This window comes from Coregonus clupeaformis, chromosome 21 (genome assembly GCF_020615455.1).
Source record: "Coregonus clupeaformis isolate EN_2021a chromosome 21, ASM2061545v1, whole genome shotgun sequence".
Classification (NCBI taxonomy): domain Eukaryota; kingdom Metazoa; phylum Chordata; class Actinopteri; order Salmoniformes; family Salmonidae; genus Coregonus; species Coregonus clupeaformis.
This window is the reverse complement of record NC_059212.1, coordinates 58219753-58236444: the sequence shown is the minus strand read 5'-3', so window position 1 is coordinate 58236444 and position 16692 is coordinate 58219753. Positions and strand designations below refer to the sequence as shown.

Genomic DNA, 16692 nt, shown 5'->3' with positions numbered 1-16692 from the left:
GATATGTATAATGTACAGTGCCTTGCAAAACTATTCATCCCCCTTGGCGTGTTTCCTATTTTGTTGCATTACAACCTGTAATTTAAATGGATTTTTATTTGGATTTGATGTAATGGACATACACAAAATAGTCCAAATTGGTGAAGTTAATGAAAAAAATAACTTCTTTCAAAAAGTTCTAAAAAATAAATTAACGGAAAAGTGGTGCATGCATATGTATTCAACCCCTTTGCTATGAAACCCCTAAATAAGATCTGGTGCAACCAATTACCTTCAGAAGTCACATAATTAGTTAAATAAAGTCTGCCTGTGTGCAAAACTGAGTGTCACATGATCTCAGTATATATATATATATATATATATACACACTGTTCTGAAAGGCCCCAGAGTCTGCAACACCACTAAGCAAGGGGCACCACCAAGCAAGTGGCACCATGAAGACCAAGGAGCTCTCCAAACAGGTCAGGGACAAAGTTGTGGAGAAGTACAGATCAGGGTTGGGTTATAAAAAAAAATCTGAAACTTTGAACATCCCACGGAGCACCATTAAATCCATTATTAAAAAATGGAAAGAATATGGCACCACAACAAACCTGCCAAGAGAGGGCCGCCCACCAAAACTCACGGACCAGGCAAGGAGGGCATTAATCAGAGAGGTGACCAAGAGACCAAAGATAACCTGAAGGAGCTGCAAAGCTCCACAGCGGAGATTGGAGTATCTGTCCATAGGACCACTTTAAGCCGTACACTCCACAGAGCTGGGCTTTACCGAAGAGTGGCCAGAAAAAAGCCATTGCTTAAAGAAAAAATAAGCAAACACGTTTGGTGTTCGCCAAAAGCCATGTGGGAGACTCACCAAACATATGGAAGAAGGTACTCTGGTCAGATGAGACTAAAATGTAGCTTTTTGGCCATCAAGGAAAACGCTATGTCTGGCGCAAACCCAACACCTCTCATCACCCCGAGAACACCATCCCCACAGTGAAGCATGATGGTGGCAGCATCATGCTGTGGGGATGTTTTTCATCAGCAGGGACTGGGAAACTGGTCAGAATTGAAGGAATGATGGATGGCGCTAAAACCTGTTTCAGTCTTCCAGAGATTTGAGATTGGGACGGTGGTTCACCTTCCTGCAGGACAATGACCCTAAGCATACTGCTAAAGCAACACTCGAATGGTTTAAGGGGAAACATTTAAATGTCTTGGAATGGCCTAGTTAAAGCCCAGACCTAAATCCAATTGAGAATCTGTGGTATGACTTAAAGATTGCTGTACACCAGTGGAACCCATCCAACTTGAAGGAGCTGGAGCAGTTTTGCTTTGAAGAATCGGCAAAAATCCCAGTGGCTAGATGTGCCAAGCTTATAGAGACATACCCCAAGAGACTTGTAGCTGTAATTGCTGCAAAAGGTGGCTCTACCAAGTATTGACTTTGGGGGGGTGAATAGTTATGCACGTTCAAGTTCAGTTTTTTGGTCTTATTTCTTGTTTGTTTCCCCAAAAAAAATATTTTGCATCTTCAAAGTGGTAGGCATGTTGTGTAAATGATACAAACCCCAAAAAATATATTTTAATTCCAGGTTGTAAGGCAACAAAATACGAAAAACGCCAAGGGGGGTGAAAACTTTCACAAGCCACTGTAGCTAAGAAAGTAATACTAAGTGTATGTTTGTAGTAAGCTGTTAGTAGCCCATGTGCCTCACCCTAATAATTTGGTCCCTTTCCCCCTCATAACATAGCCTACTGTTCTGACTTGGTGGTGCACATGTAGCCTATAGCCTGTTTTAGAGAAATGTCATCGAACATTGTAAGAGCTTTTTTTGTCTGCTTATATGCCCCCTTTTATTTATCCTACGGTTCTGACTTGGTGTACAGGGAGAATACTGTAAGAACCGCCCATGTTCTGAATACTGTCGCTGTACGTTTCAAAAGTGCTGAACAAATAGTTAGTTATTTTGACTACGTCCGTCTTAGCTCGCTCATTAATGTCTTAATCGGAATTACGAATTGCCTCATCCACTCATCATTCCCTTATGCCATAGTTTGTACATCACAATTGTTATAGGTCTATTGCTTATAGAGGTCTATCTCATTAGTATCTTATTCATCATTTTAGGCAATGCTGGAATGATTTCATTGTTTTGCTTACTTTGTGTATTATAATTAGCTCATGTGCTTTTCTTGACGAGGAGGAGATACTATATAATGTTGTTGGGTCTGTAACAATGTTTGCCAGTGACAGTCTCTTCCCATTCAAATATTTGTTTTCAACAAAAAGTTCAGTAATAGACCCATCTAATTCCAGTTGATATTGCGAGGGTTGTTTTGTTTGCGCAATGCTCTGTCTTTATGTCGGTATATTGTCTATAAAAGTGGATCCTCATGATTGTATTTTCCTTCCTTTTTAGACCACATAGGCCTAATAAAATATTTCAAATGGTAGACTAACCAAGTGTCTCTCGCTCTCTCTCTCTCTGTCTGTGTGGTGACTTAAAGAAGAGTAAAGTTAAGGCCTCAACATCTTGCTGAATTTATCCAACTAACATCTGAATTTCTGTCGGTGTCCATTTTGAAAGTGCTGAACGAATAGGCCTACCTCATTGCAGATCGTTTGCTTACACTTGCTTATACTTAGAGCTAAGTGTCAATGATATAAGAACAAACATTATGAATTTACTGAACATAAATGTAATGAAGTTTGTGTATGGTTCATAAGTCAAAACTCATTTTGGCGTTCGTTATTATTGAAGGAGAATGTGGTTCTTATCGACTTACACAAATCCACAAGGAGTCAGTAGTAACCACATTTGTTTAAGAATGTCACCTATATCAGCTATGGTTTTTAAAAAGGCAGTAAATGAGGCTGAATTAACTGTTTCGCTGCCAGACAAGGCTCCGCTGATAGCCAGGTGTAGCGGTGGTAAGGATTCACTCCATGGTGCTGAAAGGAAAGCTCTGGTGTTGGGAAAGCTTTATGTAGGCCCTAACATTTTGTGGGCACCGTTTGTCACCATTATATTGCAATTAATGTATTGTTTAGTGTTGTGTAGTGGCTTTGCTGGCATGCATCCCCCACCAAGATTTACATGCTAAAATCGCCAATGAGTGCCAGGATAACAACCTTTCCCTCAATGTCAATAAGATAAAGGAGCTGATCGTGGACTACAGGAAATGGAGGGCCGAGCACGCTCCCATTCACATCGACCGGGCTGTAGTGGAGCGGGTCGAGAGCTTAAAATTCCTTGGTGTCAACATCACGAAGGATTTATCATGGTCCAAACACACCAATACAGTCATGAAGAGGGCACGACAACACCTTTTCCCCTTCAGGAGGCTGAAAATATTTGGCATGGGCCCTCAGATCCTCAAAAAGTTATACAGCTGCACCATCGAGAGCAACTTAACTGGCTGCATCAATGCTTGGTATGGCAACTGCTTGGCATTTGACCGCAAGGCGCTACAGAGGGTAGTGAGTACGGCCCAGTACATCACTGGGGCTGAGCTCCCTGCCATCCAGGACCTCTATACCAGGCGGTGTCAGAGGTAGTCCCAAAAAATTGTAAAAGACTCCAGCCACAGACTGTTCTCTCTGCTACCACACGGCAAGCGGTACCAATGCACCAAGTCTGGAACCAACAGGACTCTGAACAGCTTCTAACCCCAAGCCATAAGACTTCTAAACAAGACTGCTAAATACCTAATGAAATGGGCACCCAGACTAGCTGCATTGAACCTTTTTTGCACTGACACTGCACAAACACTGGACTCTACCCACACACACTTAAAGGCGCTGCATGGTCAATCCACTGTCTGCATTGGCCGTGCAGCATTTACGGTGGTATGGCCTCTGCAGAAGTCAGGGCATTCATACTTCTTGCGCTTCGTGGCGCAGTGCATAGCTGTTGTGAAGTAAGTTATCAAGGAAGTGAGTTTGTGTTTATACAGGACCTCCCGCCCCTACCTGCCGTCAACCAATCATGTCAATGCGGAGCTATTCGGAGCCCTCCGCATTGTTACAAAATTTGGGAGGCACACAGCGATGCGGTACAGAGCTCAAGTTGGCCTCTGCGTGCCTCCGGAGGCTCCGGAATTGCGCACACTCTCCATACGAAGTCTACGACCACATTTTCGGATCAAGCATAAGTTGGCTCGTACACTGACACCCCAACACACACATAACCTGCACACACGTATACTGACGCCACACACACACGTTGCTGCTCCTGTCTATTATCTATCCTGTTACTTAGTCACTTTACCCCTACCTATATGTACAGTAAATAGCTACCTCAATTTCTTAAAAAAAAAAAAATTACTTTAGGGAAAATGTTTTAATATATTTTCTAATTTTTTACTTTTATGTTTAGCTCAAAATATATACAAGTATACATTAAGGGTGTGTAATAGAATAAACGTGGCAAAAACAAATGTAGACATTAATAAATGCATTTCTATAGCTTCCTACATATTTTTTATTAAACGGTGGGGGAGTGCCAAGATGGAGGCACCCGTGGCTTTAAAACAGCGCCCTGGTTGTCATCTAGTGTATTTATATATCATTGGCGCCATCATGTGATTCCACCGGAAAAACAACAGAAAAAGTTTGAGTCGCAACTTGCTCTGTCAAAATATTTCCATTTCCATTTTTTTTAAAACAATTATCGCACCAATGCGATGGAATATATGATATAAAAATGAAGTCTGCATTGATACACGTTTTAGTGCCCTTTTGTATTTGTATCGTTTTGGCGAACACTGGTCTATTCAACAGTGTTTTAGTCGACATGAGCTATGATCACTACGCCGAGAAGACAGTTGACTACCTACCCTGTTACCTGGCAATGCCATTCAACTCATTGGTCAATTTGGGATACATTTTCATGGGCCTTTACTGGCTACTTCAACGGACGGACGGTAAAAGAGACACTAGGGCAGGTTACGTCAAAGACATGTTCGCACTCATGGCCATTGCCTACGCACCTGTGCAGTGGGTGCGCCTCGCGACGCTCCTTCGCGCACCCGCTGTTTTGGACCAGTGGTTCACGCTTCCCATCTTCGCGTGGGTGCCGGTGTGGTGCCATTTTATAGAGCACGGTTGGCGGCCACGGTACGCGTTAACGGTCGAGTTGTGCTCCATTCTCAGCTATGGCCTTTCGCTGGTGCACGACCATGGGTTCGAGGTGGCCCTCGGGTGTCACGTGGCCTTCGCGGTCATCAAAGGTGTCGGGGTAAACCGTAACCATGGAGACTGCCACTCCCAGAGATACCTGGGTCTCGCCGTGCTGTCCTGCTGTGGGTTCGTGTTGCTGAAACTGATGGATCACACCCTGGCCCGGTACCAACCGTTCCAACATCTCACCGGACACTTCTGGTCCAAAGTGTGTGACGTTCTGCAGTTCCACTACAGTTTCTGCTTTCTCACGCACGTCACAAGCATAGCACCAAAACGGACTGAATAGGTCTATCCATGGATTGTCAATGGCAATCAATATCATGGGGCAATAGGTCTGAGTCTGGCCGCAACTAATGTATGTTAATTCATTCAATTGTCTTCATGAACTTAAGGGAGCAGAAATTGTGTAGAAGAAACAGCCCACTTCAAGGGCAAATGACAACTGTGTCTGTAATTCACTGAAGTTATATTCTAGATAGTAGGCCAATCACACCTAATTCAGATTTGGGGAAAAAAACTAAAATATTTAGGTGTAGGTAGGCTGGTTTGATAAAATGCAGAGGGGAAAAGACAGCAACAAAACAACAATTCAGAAAACTGAGTCAGCCAATGATTTAAGATTGATGAAGATATATATTAGTTTTTTCTTTGTAATTTCAACCAATGCATGATGTCCCGTTCGTTAACATCTAGTCTCATAAGCAATATCAAGATCAGTGCAACATGTATTTCTAGTCATTGTCATAATATCTCAAATTGGAGGAATTAAATCTGTTTTATGATAAATATTTTAGCCACCAACTTTACAGAATTTATTTTGTGGTCAATCTTTACAATTCTAACGTTGTCACGCTTGTCAGCACAGGCTCAGAGAATAACAACTTCCTACTGGTCCAGAACAGAGCAAGTCCCGCCTCCCGGAAGTTCTGATTGACACAGTAGATGATTGGGTTCAACCCGCAGTCTAGGTAGGACATCACGGACGACAGGGTTCTCAGCCAATTAGGTGCAGGGGATAGGTCCAGTCTACCCAGGAGAATCAGCTGTGGGGAAGTGAGAGAGGTCAAAAATAACCATTGGCTTCAGGGGGGAGCATGACAAGATTAATCTGAAGAGTGTGTGTGTGTGTGTGTGTGTGTGTGTGTGTGTGTGTGTGTCGTTTGTGTGCGTGTGTCACCTCAGACACAGCGAAGGGAGTGTTGCAGAACAGGTAGAAGGCCACCATCAGAGGAGTGACAGAGGAGAGGTCATCTGGGTCACTATGAAGGAGAGAGGGAAAGAGAGCCATTACTGAGGAAGGTACTAATCTGGGTGCCTCTCATTCTATCGGAGGTTGCCTTCTCTCTTAATCGCCTTTCCATCATCTGCACTGATCTGTCATTTTCTAGTATATGTGAATGGAACCTCTGTTTCCAGCTTGAATAAGATACTTTGGTATCGCAAGAATGGTGTGAATGCATCAGGAAATTGATGTGCAGTTATTTCACATAAATGCAGATGATGTAAATGAGACGAGGGGGAGGAGACCATTTCAGGCTATTGCGATGCACCCAAATGCTCACAAATCACAACACATACCTGTCGCAGTTCCTCCCACAGCCAGCAGCGGTGAAGAGAGAGCAGAAGAGGATGAGGAGGAAGGGGAGGAAGATGCAGATGGAGAAAGCACAGAGGATGTAGACCAGCATGTCAGAGTAACTGCTGTCCCAGAACACTGCACACAGCATCTCTGCAGGGTCGTACCTGAGAGTTAGAGAGAGACAGAGAGTTCAGAGGCAGGGACGGACTGGACCAAATTCGGCCTGGACATTTCTAACAGACCGGACAATTTTTTTCCTTGAGGGCCTGACACCAGCCCATTTTTCCTTGGGCCCCCATTATTTCCCAAATAATTATAATTCTGTGCAAAACCCCTAATTTAGATTGGCTAACTGGGCTAAAGATGGACCCGAGTACATTGATGGAAGAGAAGAGAAGTGATAAATGACCTAGCCTTCCACACTGTATGTCTAGTATGACCCAAATAACGACAAGACCCTCACCACACCCCTCCCTCACCTGATCCAATTGTAGACCACAGGGATGCTCCCAAACACCGCCCCTGTCAACCAGGAAGCCAGGCAAGCCAGCGCCACGACAACAGAGGCGCCACTTCCTGTGGCGGCCATGCCCTTGGCTCGCTGGACGCAGAGAATCGCTGTGGAGAGGGGAGGAATGAGTGTTTTTAAAAGTAGTGCACTACATAGGGAATAGAGTGCCATTTGGGATACAGAATATATGTAAGAGGATTGAAGATTGTTGAATTAGATGTAAAAGATGCATGTGTGAGAAGAGGAGTGGGTGTTTAGAAGTGAATAGTGAGAATGGAAGGTAAAAGGTGTGTGTGAAGAGAAGTTGGTTAACGCAGTAAGTGTTCCTCAAAGTCAGTCCTGTAACACTGTTGTTTCTCCATGTGAAATGTGGATTCAAAACGCCAACAACCCAGGCACAGGAGAGTCTCACCTATGCTTCCAATTGAGGAAGTGATGAAGGCGAATTTGAGCAAGCTGACGACCTCGCACAATGGTGACCTCTGACCCTTAGTCAGTATAGCCAATAAGGAGCCAGAGATGATGAGCAGGGAGGAGCCAAGGTCGGAGAGGGTCAGACTGACGAAGGGGACCCAGTATCTACAGGGAAACCGACCCCTACACTGAGAAAGAGACGGAGAGAGAGATTATTCTATTTCATACTCTTTTTTAATTTAATTTGTTACATAGGCTCTACTCATTGGCATTGCTCAGTGCCTCTTTATCAGCAGATAGAGTTTGTTTGCACTACAACATTTTGTAAAAGAGTGCCACAATCAGGCAGGCATATGTAAACTACAACACACTCACAGAAGTAAGCTACAGTCAGAACACTGGGTTATAACGAGGATATACGAGTACTTGGTTAGATATCCTAACAGTAGGTCAGGGAGAGAAGTGTGTGTGTGAGAAGTCACACACACACACTCAGTTGGAAATAATAACAGTTACCTACCATGATTTTTACCAGTAGTACCAGACAGTTCCCAATGACCCCCAACACCATCTCCACGCTCAGAAGTGCCACCAGCACTGACCTCTCAACCCTCGTCCAGGACTGCTCCATCATTACTGCTGTGCTGTTGGCCCACTCGTTCACTGAAGAAGAGAAAAATCAGTGATTATAAGTTTTAAAGATATAACTGAATGCAGTCAATTACTGTTGGTTAGTGAAATTATACAATCTTGAAAGCCTCACCTGTAGAAAATCATTGATATTATAGAATAATGAATGTCATTGTAATACAGTACCGTACTTACTTTTAAGACGAATGGTTAGAGTCCACAACCATGAGGAGATAAGAGGGGATTATGAATGGGAGAGTGAAGATTACACAAAGCGAGAGCATCATCAAAAACACCATCTCCAATTAAAACTATCCTGCTTCATTTGTCACTGGCAAATCCCTTATCAAGCATTGTGTGTGTGTGTTTAAAATAGCACTACTAAATACTGAATGAAGCACAATCAATTCAAAACAACAACAATACATTTAATAATTTTATGTAGCACTGTATTTTAGGATAGAAAATCAGGTCCCCTGTAGCTCAGTTGGTAGAGCATGGCGCTTGCAATGCCAGGGTTGTGGGTTCGTTTCCCACGGGGGGCCTGTATGAAAATGTATGCACTCACTAACTGTAAGTCGCTCTGGATAAGAGCGTCTGCTAAATGACTAAAATGTAAATGTTAAATATTCTCAACCTTTTGACCTTACCACCTGCGCCACATCAAACATGGCGACTTTTTGACGTCCAACGCGAGATCTCTGTCATAACGTTCTTTCACTTCCTGCCCACGCAAATTGCACTTCCCAAATCGTCCGCTGTTCTGGTTTAGAAGGCCAAATAGCGACAGGTCAGTGAGTTTCAAGTTATTTATCAACTACATTATTATTAGCAATGGTTTAAAATATATTTTACTACACATCATATCTTTGTTGATATTTCTACTGTATTTTGGTGCTTGTATGACCGCTGCTTTCACAGCTAAAGCGACATAACGTCAGTCATTGGAAAAGTCCTTGAGGATTTTATGGCTAGCCGGTTGTTGCTAGCCGGCTCGCTAACGCTAGCTAGTAACGTTACCTATCTAACAACATGCAATTGTCATAGTGTAAAGCGTTATTGTATTTTGCTTTTTGGAAGTAATACATTTTGCTATAATATATCAAGTCACGCAGTAAAAATAGCGTTGAACGGAGCCTGGGACACCTGGGTAGACGGTTGGCATTTGTTTTCGGGGAACACAGTTGTCTTGCTAGAACACTCATGTCCTCAACTAGCGAGCTAACGTTAACCTAACTAACCTATGCAGTCAACAGATATTCAGCAGTGTAGCTTCTTCTCTCTCGCATCGCATGTTGTCATCACAAGGACCAGCTGAGCGCTGACATAAGGGTCGTAATGATCATCACACATTAACGATTTTCGTAACAAGCACATATACTAACCTTTTAGCTATGGAACTTAGTTAGCTAGCTACCTATGGTTTGTTTGTTGAAAAACAGACAAGATATTGGATGATAACATAAGGCAGATTTTTACATTATGTCATGACAAACAAAGTAAGACCAATACAGGTTTTCTGAATGAGTGCATGTATCAACAGATTTCACATTGTCTGTTTAATAGGTCAGTGACCTCAAAAAAACCATTGGCCAATTTATATGCACATACCCTGTATTGCACCTGTTGCATGTCACATGATTAATAATAACATGTTTCTGTTTTTATTTCTCTACCCCTTTCTTCTTCGTGTGTTGTTGGCATGTTCCAGGCATGTCTGCGGCGTTGCGTGTACTATATTCCGTATCCCGGCCAGGTAAGACCTCACCTGAGGAGGGAGGGATGGACGGATAAATGAATGAATGGATGTTTGGAGGATGGATATTGATGATGTGGTGCACTACTTTATTGATAGAAAAGTCACTCTGGTTATCACTGCAGGCAACAGTTCAAGAGAAAATGTAGGCGATACTCAGTTATTTGGGGTAAACAGTGGTTACAAATAGCCAAAGCCCATCTCAAGTATCTATGAAGATACTGACTGTAAGTTGCTCTGGATAAGACTGTCTGCTAAATGCCCTAAATGGAAGATGAGTCAATGCTATTATTTGTTATCTGCCATTGAAGTCTACTTGCTAATTGTTGACCACTTGTGGTAAACATTTCCCTGGTAGATCCATTCCATCCTCTGCCTTGTCATAATTTGACTCCTTTATTTTTTCACAGGCACCTTTGCGGCTGGACACATTCTGGTGCGTCCAATCAGTCTGTCAGCCCAGAGAGAGGGATTCAGTAAGTACTGCCTCTTCCCCGGCTCTCAAGGCACGTTCGATTTGCATCACCGGGTGCCCCAGGTGGGCGGCATTTGCACATCATATTAGTCCTAAAGGGAAATCCCCACCCATCCGGGGCACCGGGAAATTCAAAACGAGCACACCCAGTGTCTCTCATAAACACCTTACCACTGTGATCCCCACACAGCTGCACTTTGTTTGCCTTTGATTAGTATGAATGTTTAGACACGCACTCAACATTATTCTCACTGTCTTTTTCTCTCCCTCTCTCTGTAGAGTATGTGAATGCTCAGGATCTGCCCACAGACATGAAGTCCATAACAGACCGAGCCGCTCAGACTCTGCTGTGGACGGAGCTCTTCAGAGGTCAGTTTCACTCCTGACTCTTCATGACACTGACCTCCACATGACACCGACCGCCATGTCTGAAATGGCGCTGTATTCCCTATATAACACACTACTTTTGACCAGGGCCCATAGGGTGTCATTTCAGACACAGCCACTGAATAACCTGGTCCCAGATTTTTGTTGTTGCTATTTTGCCAACTCCTATGACAACTTTTGTGGGCACCAAAAGATCAGGAACCAGCCTTGCAATGACTGTGATATGTGGTTGTTTTGCCTACCTTAGTTGAATGCACTTGTAGGTTGCTCTGGGTAAGAGTGTCTACTAAGTGACCAAAATGTAAAATAAAGGCTACATGCTGTCAAAGTAGTCTTTACCTGAAATCTGTACCTCTCCGGTGCCATTTTGGATGCAGCCAGTGCAGTGTATAACATCACTTCCTGCTCCCCCAGGATTGGGCATGACCATGAGCTACCTGTTCAGAGAGCCGGCCACTATAAACTACCCGTTTGAGAAGGGGCCCCTGTCGCCACGTTTCCGCGGTGAGCACGCCCTGCGCAGGTACCCCTCTGGAGAGGAGCGCTGCATCGCCTGCAAGCTGTGTGAAGCCATCTGCCCCGCCCAGGTACATAGAAACACACCTTTGGCCTGTTGCACCAGTTGGGTGTTAAAACGTGGTCTAAAATGTTAGGTCGGGCATAGCTACGTCAGACTTTGTGATCAGAATTTACACCTGTTGCACCAACCCAAAATAAGACTAGTCACAGCTAAGTCTGGTGTAAGCAATGTGCGTTCATGAGATTTAATGCTTCATAATGATGGTTGCTAGGCAGCACCCGTTACTAGGCTGTTACCATCATCGTGGCAGTTCTAAACTTTGCGAGGCATGTCACTTCCATAGAGATAGAACAGTCCATCCCTTTGCATAGCCCACCACTATGCATTAACCTTTTCTTAACCACAACTGGATGGATCCATAAAGAATTACTGTGGGAATTAATATTATATTTATTTAAATCGGGAGCCCATTGAGACAAGGGTCTCATTTTCAATAGTGCCCTGAGGACAACAAATTCAACACGAACATTCCCCAAAAAAGTTTATATATATATATAACAATACAAATTCAACTTTTTTTTTTTTTACATTCAATCAAAACAAATGCAATTCTCATTTAACAAATTCAACAGTAGACTCCTAAACTGCCCTAGCGACACCAGGGAATCAAGACGCAGGGAGATCTGTAGGTTATTCCAAAAAATCGGGGGGCATTAAAACTGAAGGCGGATTTACCTAATCCGGTGGAGAGACCCGAGGAACCTCGACGTGAACGGGTTTGGTATCTCATGTTTTTATACTTCAACAACAAAGTTAGGTAAGTCGGATGCTTGTGTAGTAGAGCTTTTTTTAAACAAAAAGGGACTAGTGAAGTGATCTACGGGACATTAATAAGGACCAGCCATTCTCTTGATACAGGATGCAGTCATGTGTATTAAAACTGTCATCTGTGATAAAGCGAAGGGCGCTATGGTAGACAGCATCTAAAGGTTTAAGAGTAGTGACTGCTGCATTCTGGTAAATGGTGTCACTCACCATAGTCAAGAATTAGCAGGAAAGTTGACTGTACAATCTGCTTCCTGCTGTTTAGGGAGAAGCAAGATCTATTTCTAAAAAACGAAGCCCACTTTAAAGTATGTTTTTAAAACGTTCAATCCTTGTCAATCCAAATGCCCAGATATTTATAAGCGGGAAACCTATCTTTAGTCTAGATTACTCCTCTCTTCTTTAGCACTGATCAGAACATTTTGCTAGCATGTTATGTAGCCTATAACAAGTGGATGATTTTGCTGTTTACTCGCATAGTAGCTTACTCTTGTCTGACGTGATTTTGTTTCACTGAATCTCTGTCTGTATATTTGGTTAATTGGTCTCTGGCTTGGCAAATAAGTGGAGTTGGCAACTCATTTATCACTGATCAGAAACATTTAGTGTGCTATAACGTTGCCTAAACCACAGTATTTTTTTGCTGATGACTCGTGCATAGGCAACTCCAAAAGTCAGTGGAGGTTGTGAAATATGAACGCGAGATTCACATGCTTTTAGAAATAGATTGCTATTCTTTCTATCGGTATCATGATGAAGATAGGCTCAATTTAACACCCTAGGCCTGCTCCCTACTAGACGGCTCATAGTAGGCTTACTCCCAGGTGGTGCAACGGGTATAATTTTTTTATCCGGCGTTGAGCGCATTTTATGTTGGATGTAGAGGTACGACCAACTGGTGCAACCGGCCCCTATAGTGTTTAAACGCCTGTACTATTCACATCTGCATATCCCTACCACTCCCAGGGCATTAAAACACTTGCACTTTGCAACGTAAATACCTCTATGTCTGTGTCCCAAATGGCACACATGCATAGATCCCTACATAGTGCACCCTATAGGCCCTGGTCAAAAGAAGTGCATCATTTACAGAATAAGGTGCCATTTGGGACACATCCTATGTCTGCTATACTACAACACCTTCAAGCTCACTGCCCTAAACATGATTTACCCCCCCCATATGCATAGGCCATCACCATCGAGGCAGAGCCCCGTTCGGACGGCAGCAGGAGGACGACGCGCTACGACATCGACATGACCAAATGTATTTACTGTGGCTTCTGCCAGGAGGCCTGTCCTGTTGACGCCATCGTGGAGGTGAGCAGGACCTTCTACCTCACTACTGTGGTCGGTGTCCCAAATGGCACCCTATTCCCTGCGTAGTGCACTACATTTGACCAGAAGTAGTGCACTATGTAGGAAATAGTGTGCCATTTGGCACAAAACCCCCTCTAGCATAGCTTCCTCTGTAGATGTCTGGACGTTCAGATTCCTGTAGAGAATGATGTTGGCGTAAAGGACCTGTGAAACTATTTGGTCTGGTGTCTCTGATTGAAACCCCCCCCACTCTTATTCTCCCTTTTCGTTCCCCCTCCCTCAGGGCCCCAACTTTGAGTTTTCCACAGAGACCCATGAGGAGCTGCTCTACAACAAAGAGAAACTGCTCAACAACGGAGACAAGTGGGAGGCCGAGATCGCTGCCAACATACAAGCTGATTACCTCTATCGATAGACAGGCTGGCTGACGCGCGCACATACACACCCACACCGACCGACTGACCATACTCTGCTGATAACCATAAAACACACAGATTCGGTATGACAGACTGACACACACATTGTATAGATATCCGTCAGCCTCTTTGACACAGACACACATCCATCCATACTGTACAGTTGATCCAGATCAGTGGTTCACACCGAGACCTGTTTCCAGAGATCCAGACAGAAACGTTTATCTATACTGCATAGATATTGAATGGGACTTGGATGAATGGGACAAATAAACAGCAGGAAGCCACAGCTCTCCAGAACCAGGTCTGTGTGGACCACTGTCATAATAAGCTCAGCTTACCCACAGAGAGAAGCACCCTCAGACTCCTGTACCGGCAGCCAGCCCACAGATGCCTATCCTGGGCCACATTCAATAGGAATACGTTGTGGAAAGTTGCATAAAGAAATGACATGAATAGAGTTGACATGATTATTTATTCTACTTGTCAGAGGCATGTTTGTTCTACATACCATATTTCTATCTGAACGTTCCACAACGCTGTGCCCTGGTGAACGCACCCGTGATGTCTCTATGCTCAACAGTACTGTCTATCTGATATGAGGTAAGATATTGTCCCTAACCAAACAAATCTTTCCATGTGTTAGTGGTTAGGGACAACTACCTACTTTGTGTCCCAAATGGCACCCTATTTCCTATATAGTGCACTACTTTTGACCAGGGCCGACAAGACTGGTCAAAAGTAGTGCACTATATAAGGAATAGGGTGCCATTTGGGACGTAGTCCTACTCAGTTAATTTTTTAAGGGGGCGGAGGGTTATCATTTTGTCAGAAAGCGTTACACAACCAGTTGGCACATGAGACTCATGCTCTATTATAATTATTATCCTCAATCTAGTAGATATTAGCCCGCTGCAAACACAAAGTTAAATGGGGGTTTGTTGTCATGAGAATTGTACAAAGGTTAAATACTTGTGGACTTCAAGTTATGAAGAATAAATATTGTTCTGTCCTAAGTTTTCAAATGGCCTGCAGTGTTGTCTTTTAAAGTCAAAAATGTGATTTTCCTGTGTTTTATATATATTTCCACACTATGAGGTTGGAAGAATACTGTGAAATGTATGATAATTCCCTTTTAGTGTAAGAGCTGTTTGAAAAGACTGCCTGTTTTTCAGGTGGGAGATTAGTTGTATAAATATACAGACCATTTAGCAGACACTTTTATCCAAAGCGACTTATAGTCATGTGTACATACATTTTATGTGTGAGAGACTCCAGGAATCGGACCCACTACCCTGATGGTGCAAGTGCCATGCTCTACCAACTGAGCCATACAGGACCAGTTAATCGACCAATAAGAAAGAGCGTTCCAAGCCTCTGCCAATAACAGATAATTTTCAGTTTTCCCCTCCCCACTCAGACCACTCCCAGACAGTCCTATCAAAATTCTTGCTTGAGAAATAAATTTAATTGAAAACAATCACAGTAAGGTAGTTAACTGTTACCCAGAAATGATTTGATATTGAGATAAAACAGCTGCATTGGACCTTCAAGAACGTAAAGTCACGCATTACTTTCTAGCTTTCTATCTAAATAAGGTTACAATGACATGAAGGTTGCTCTTGAATCTCAAAACTTGGTTGATTTATTGTTTAGGTTCATGCCATTGATATATGTGTGCCAGTATCCGTGGATGATGTGTTCGAGTGTGTTTAGTGGATTGGCTCAGTGCAGTACAATGGCACCCTATTACCAATATAGTGCCCTACTTTTGACCAGGGTGCATAGCAGGCTTCAATAAGAACCTGTGACCAGTTGAAGCCTCAATTTCAGTCGATTTCAATAAGCACCTGTGACCAGTTGAAGCATCAATTTCAGTCCATATGATGTAAGATGGAAAAGTTGAAATATTATATACAATTTATCTTGTTTTCTTAATACTTCGAATCAGCACCTTTTATGAAAAATAAAGATATTATAGTTATTTGACTATCAATAGTTCATTTATTGTGAAACTCCACAGTCGCAACATCGCGAGACTTCCCGGGAACGCTTTCGAAACAGACCACGGCCAGGTTTGCGATAGCGATGGAATTTAGGCTTAGGCCTACAAGTGTTTTAACGATGCATCTTAAAAATAACGGCCGAAGATGTCACACCCCTTTCCCAAAACACCACTCAGTGCACTCGTTACAAACTGAAACTTAACTGTGTCATTACAGGAGCTGTCCCATGTTGAAAATGATTCCTGAATATATAGGCTAAAGAGCTCGCTGTAGATCTTACATTTATTCAAAGTCATTTTTTAAATCAAATTTTTACACAATACAATTTTCCCATCAAGAGAAGAAAGGTTCTGTAGCCTATTATGTATTTAAGCGTTTGCATTATATGCTTGCCATGTATTCTACATGTTTACTCATGCTATTTTGTAGGCCTATGCAATGTTTGCATAGCCGAAGTAGGGGTGCTGAGGCTGCTGCAGCACCTCCTGATGTTTCTATTTTAAATAATAATAATTCAAAAGGCACTCGCACATCTGAGCTATCTTTGTTGCAGGTGCATGGTAACAATTGAATAACATGAGAATAAAGAAGAAACCCGGACATTGTTCTTGCTCTTGCTAGTATCGCCGCTCTTTATTTTACGTATCGGCCTCGAAGGCCTTCTCAGAGCTTTAGTGAGTGTT

The 16692-nt window shown here is 43.0% G+C and overlaps 3 protein-coding genes across 3 annotated transcripts; 2 read left to right on the top strand and 1 right to left on the bottom strand.

The window, feature by feature from the left end:
• Positions 1–4576: 4576 nt before the first annotated feature.
• Positions 4577–5966, top strand: tmem187 (transmembrane protein 187). Its single transcript, XM_041843059.2, has one exon. The coding sequence runs from the start codon at positions 4695–4697 to the stop codon at positions 5457–5459; it is 765 nt and encodes a 254-aa protein (XP_041698993.1). The 5' UTR covers positions 4577–4694; the 3' UTR covers positions 5460–5966.
• A 35-nt stretch (positions 5967–6001) lies between these two features.
• On the bottom strand, positions 6002–8788 carry si:dkey-9i23.8 (galanin receptor type 1). Its single transcript, XM_041843058.2, has 7 exons — positions 8503–8788; positions 8198–8340; positions 7676–7865; positions 7232–7370; positions 6752–6916; positions 6351–6432; positions 6002–6216 (listed from the first exon to the last, which is right to left on the bottom strand). Coding segments are annotated over exons 1-7 (933 nt in total). The 5' UTR covers positions 8504–8788; the 3' UTR covers positions 6002–6003.
• A 245-nt stretch (positions 8789–9033) lies between these two features.
• On the top strand, positions 9034–14747 carry ndufs8a (NADH:ubiquinone oxidoreductase core subunit S8a). Its single transcript, XM_041843057.2, has 7 exons — positions 9034–9097; positions 10019–10063; positions 10474–10539; positions 10818–10907; positions 11340–11512; positions 13459–13587; positions 13871–14747. Exons 2-7 carry the CDS (start codon positions 10021–10023, stop codon positions 14000–14002), a joined length of 633 nt encoding a protein of 210 aa, XP_041698991.1. The 5' UTR covers positions 9034–9097; positions 10019–10020; the 3' UTR covers positions 14003–14747.
• The last annotated feature ends 1945 nt before the right edge of the window (positions 14748–16692 follow it).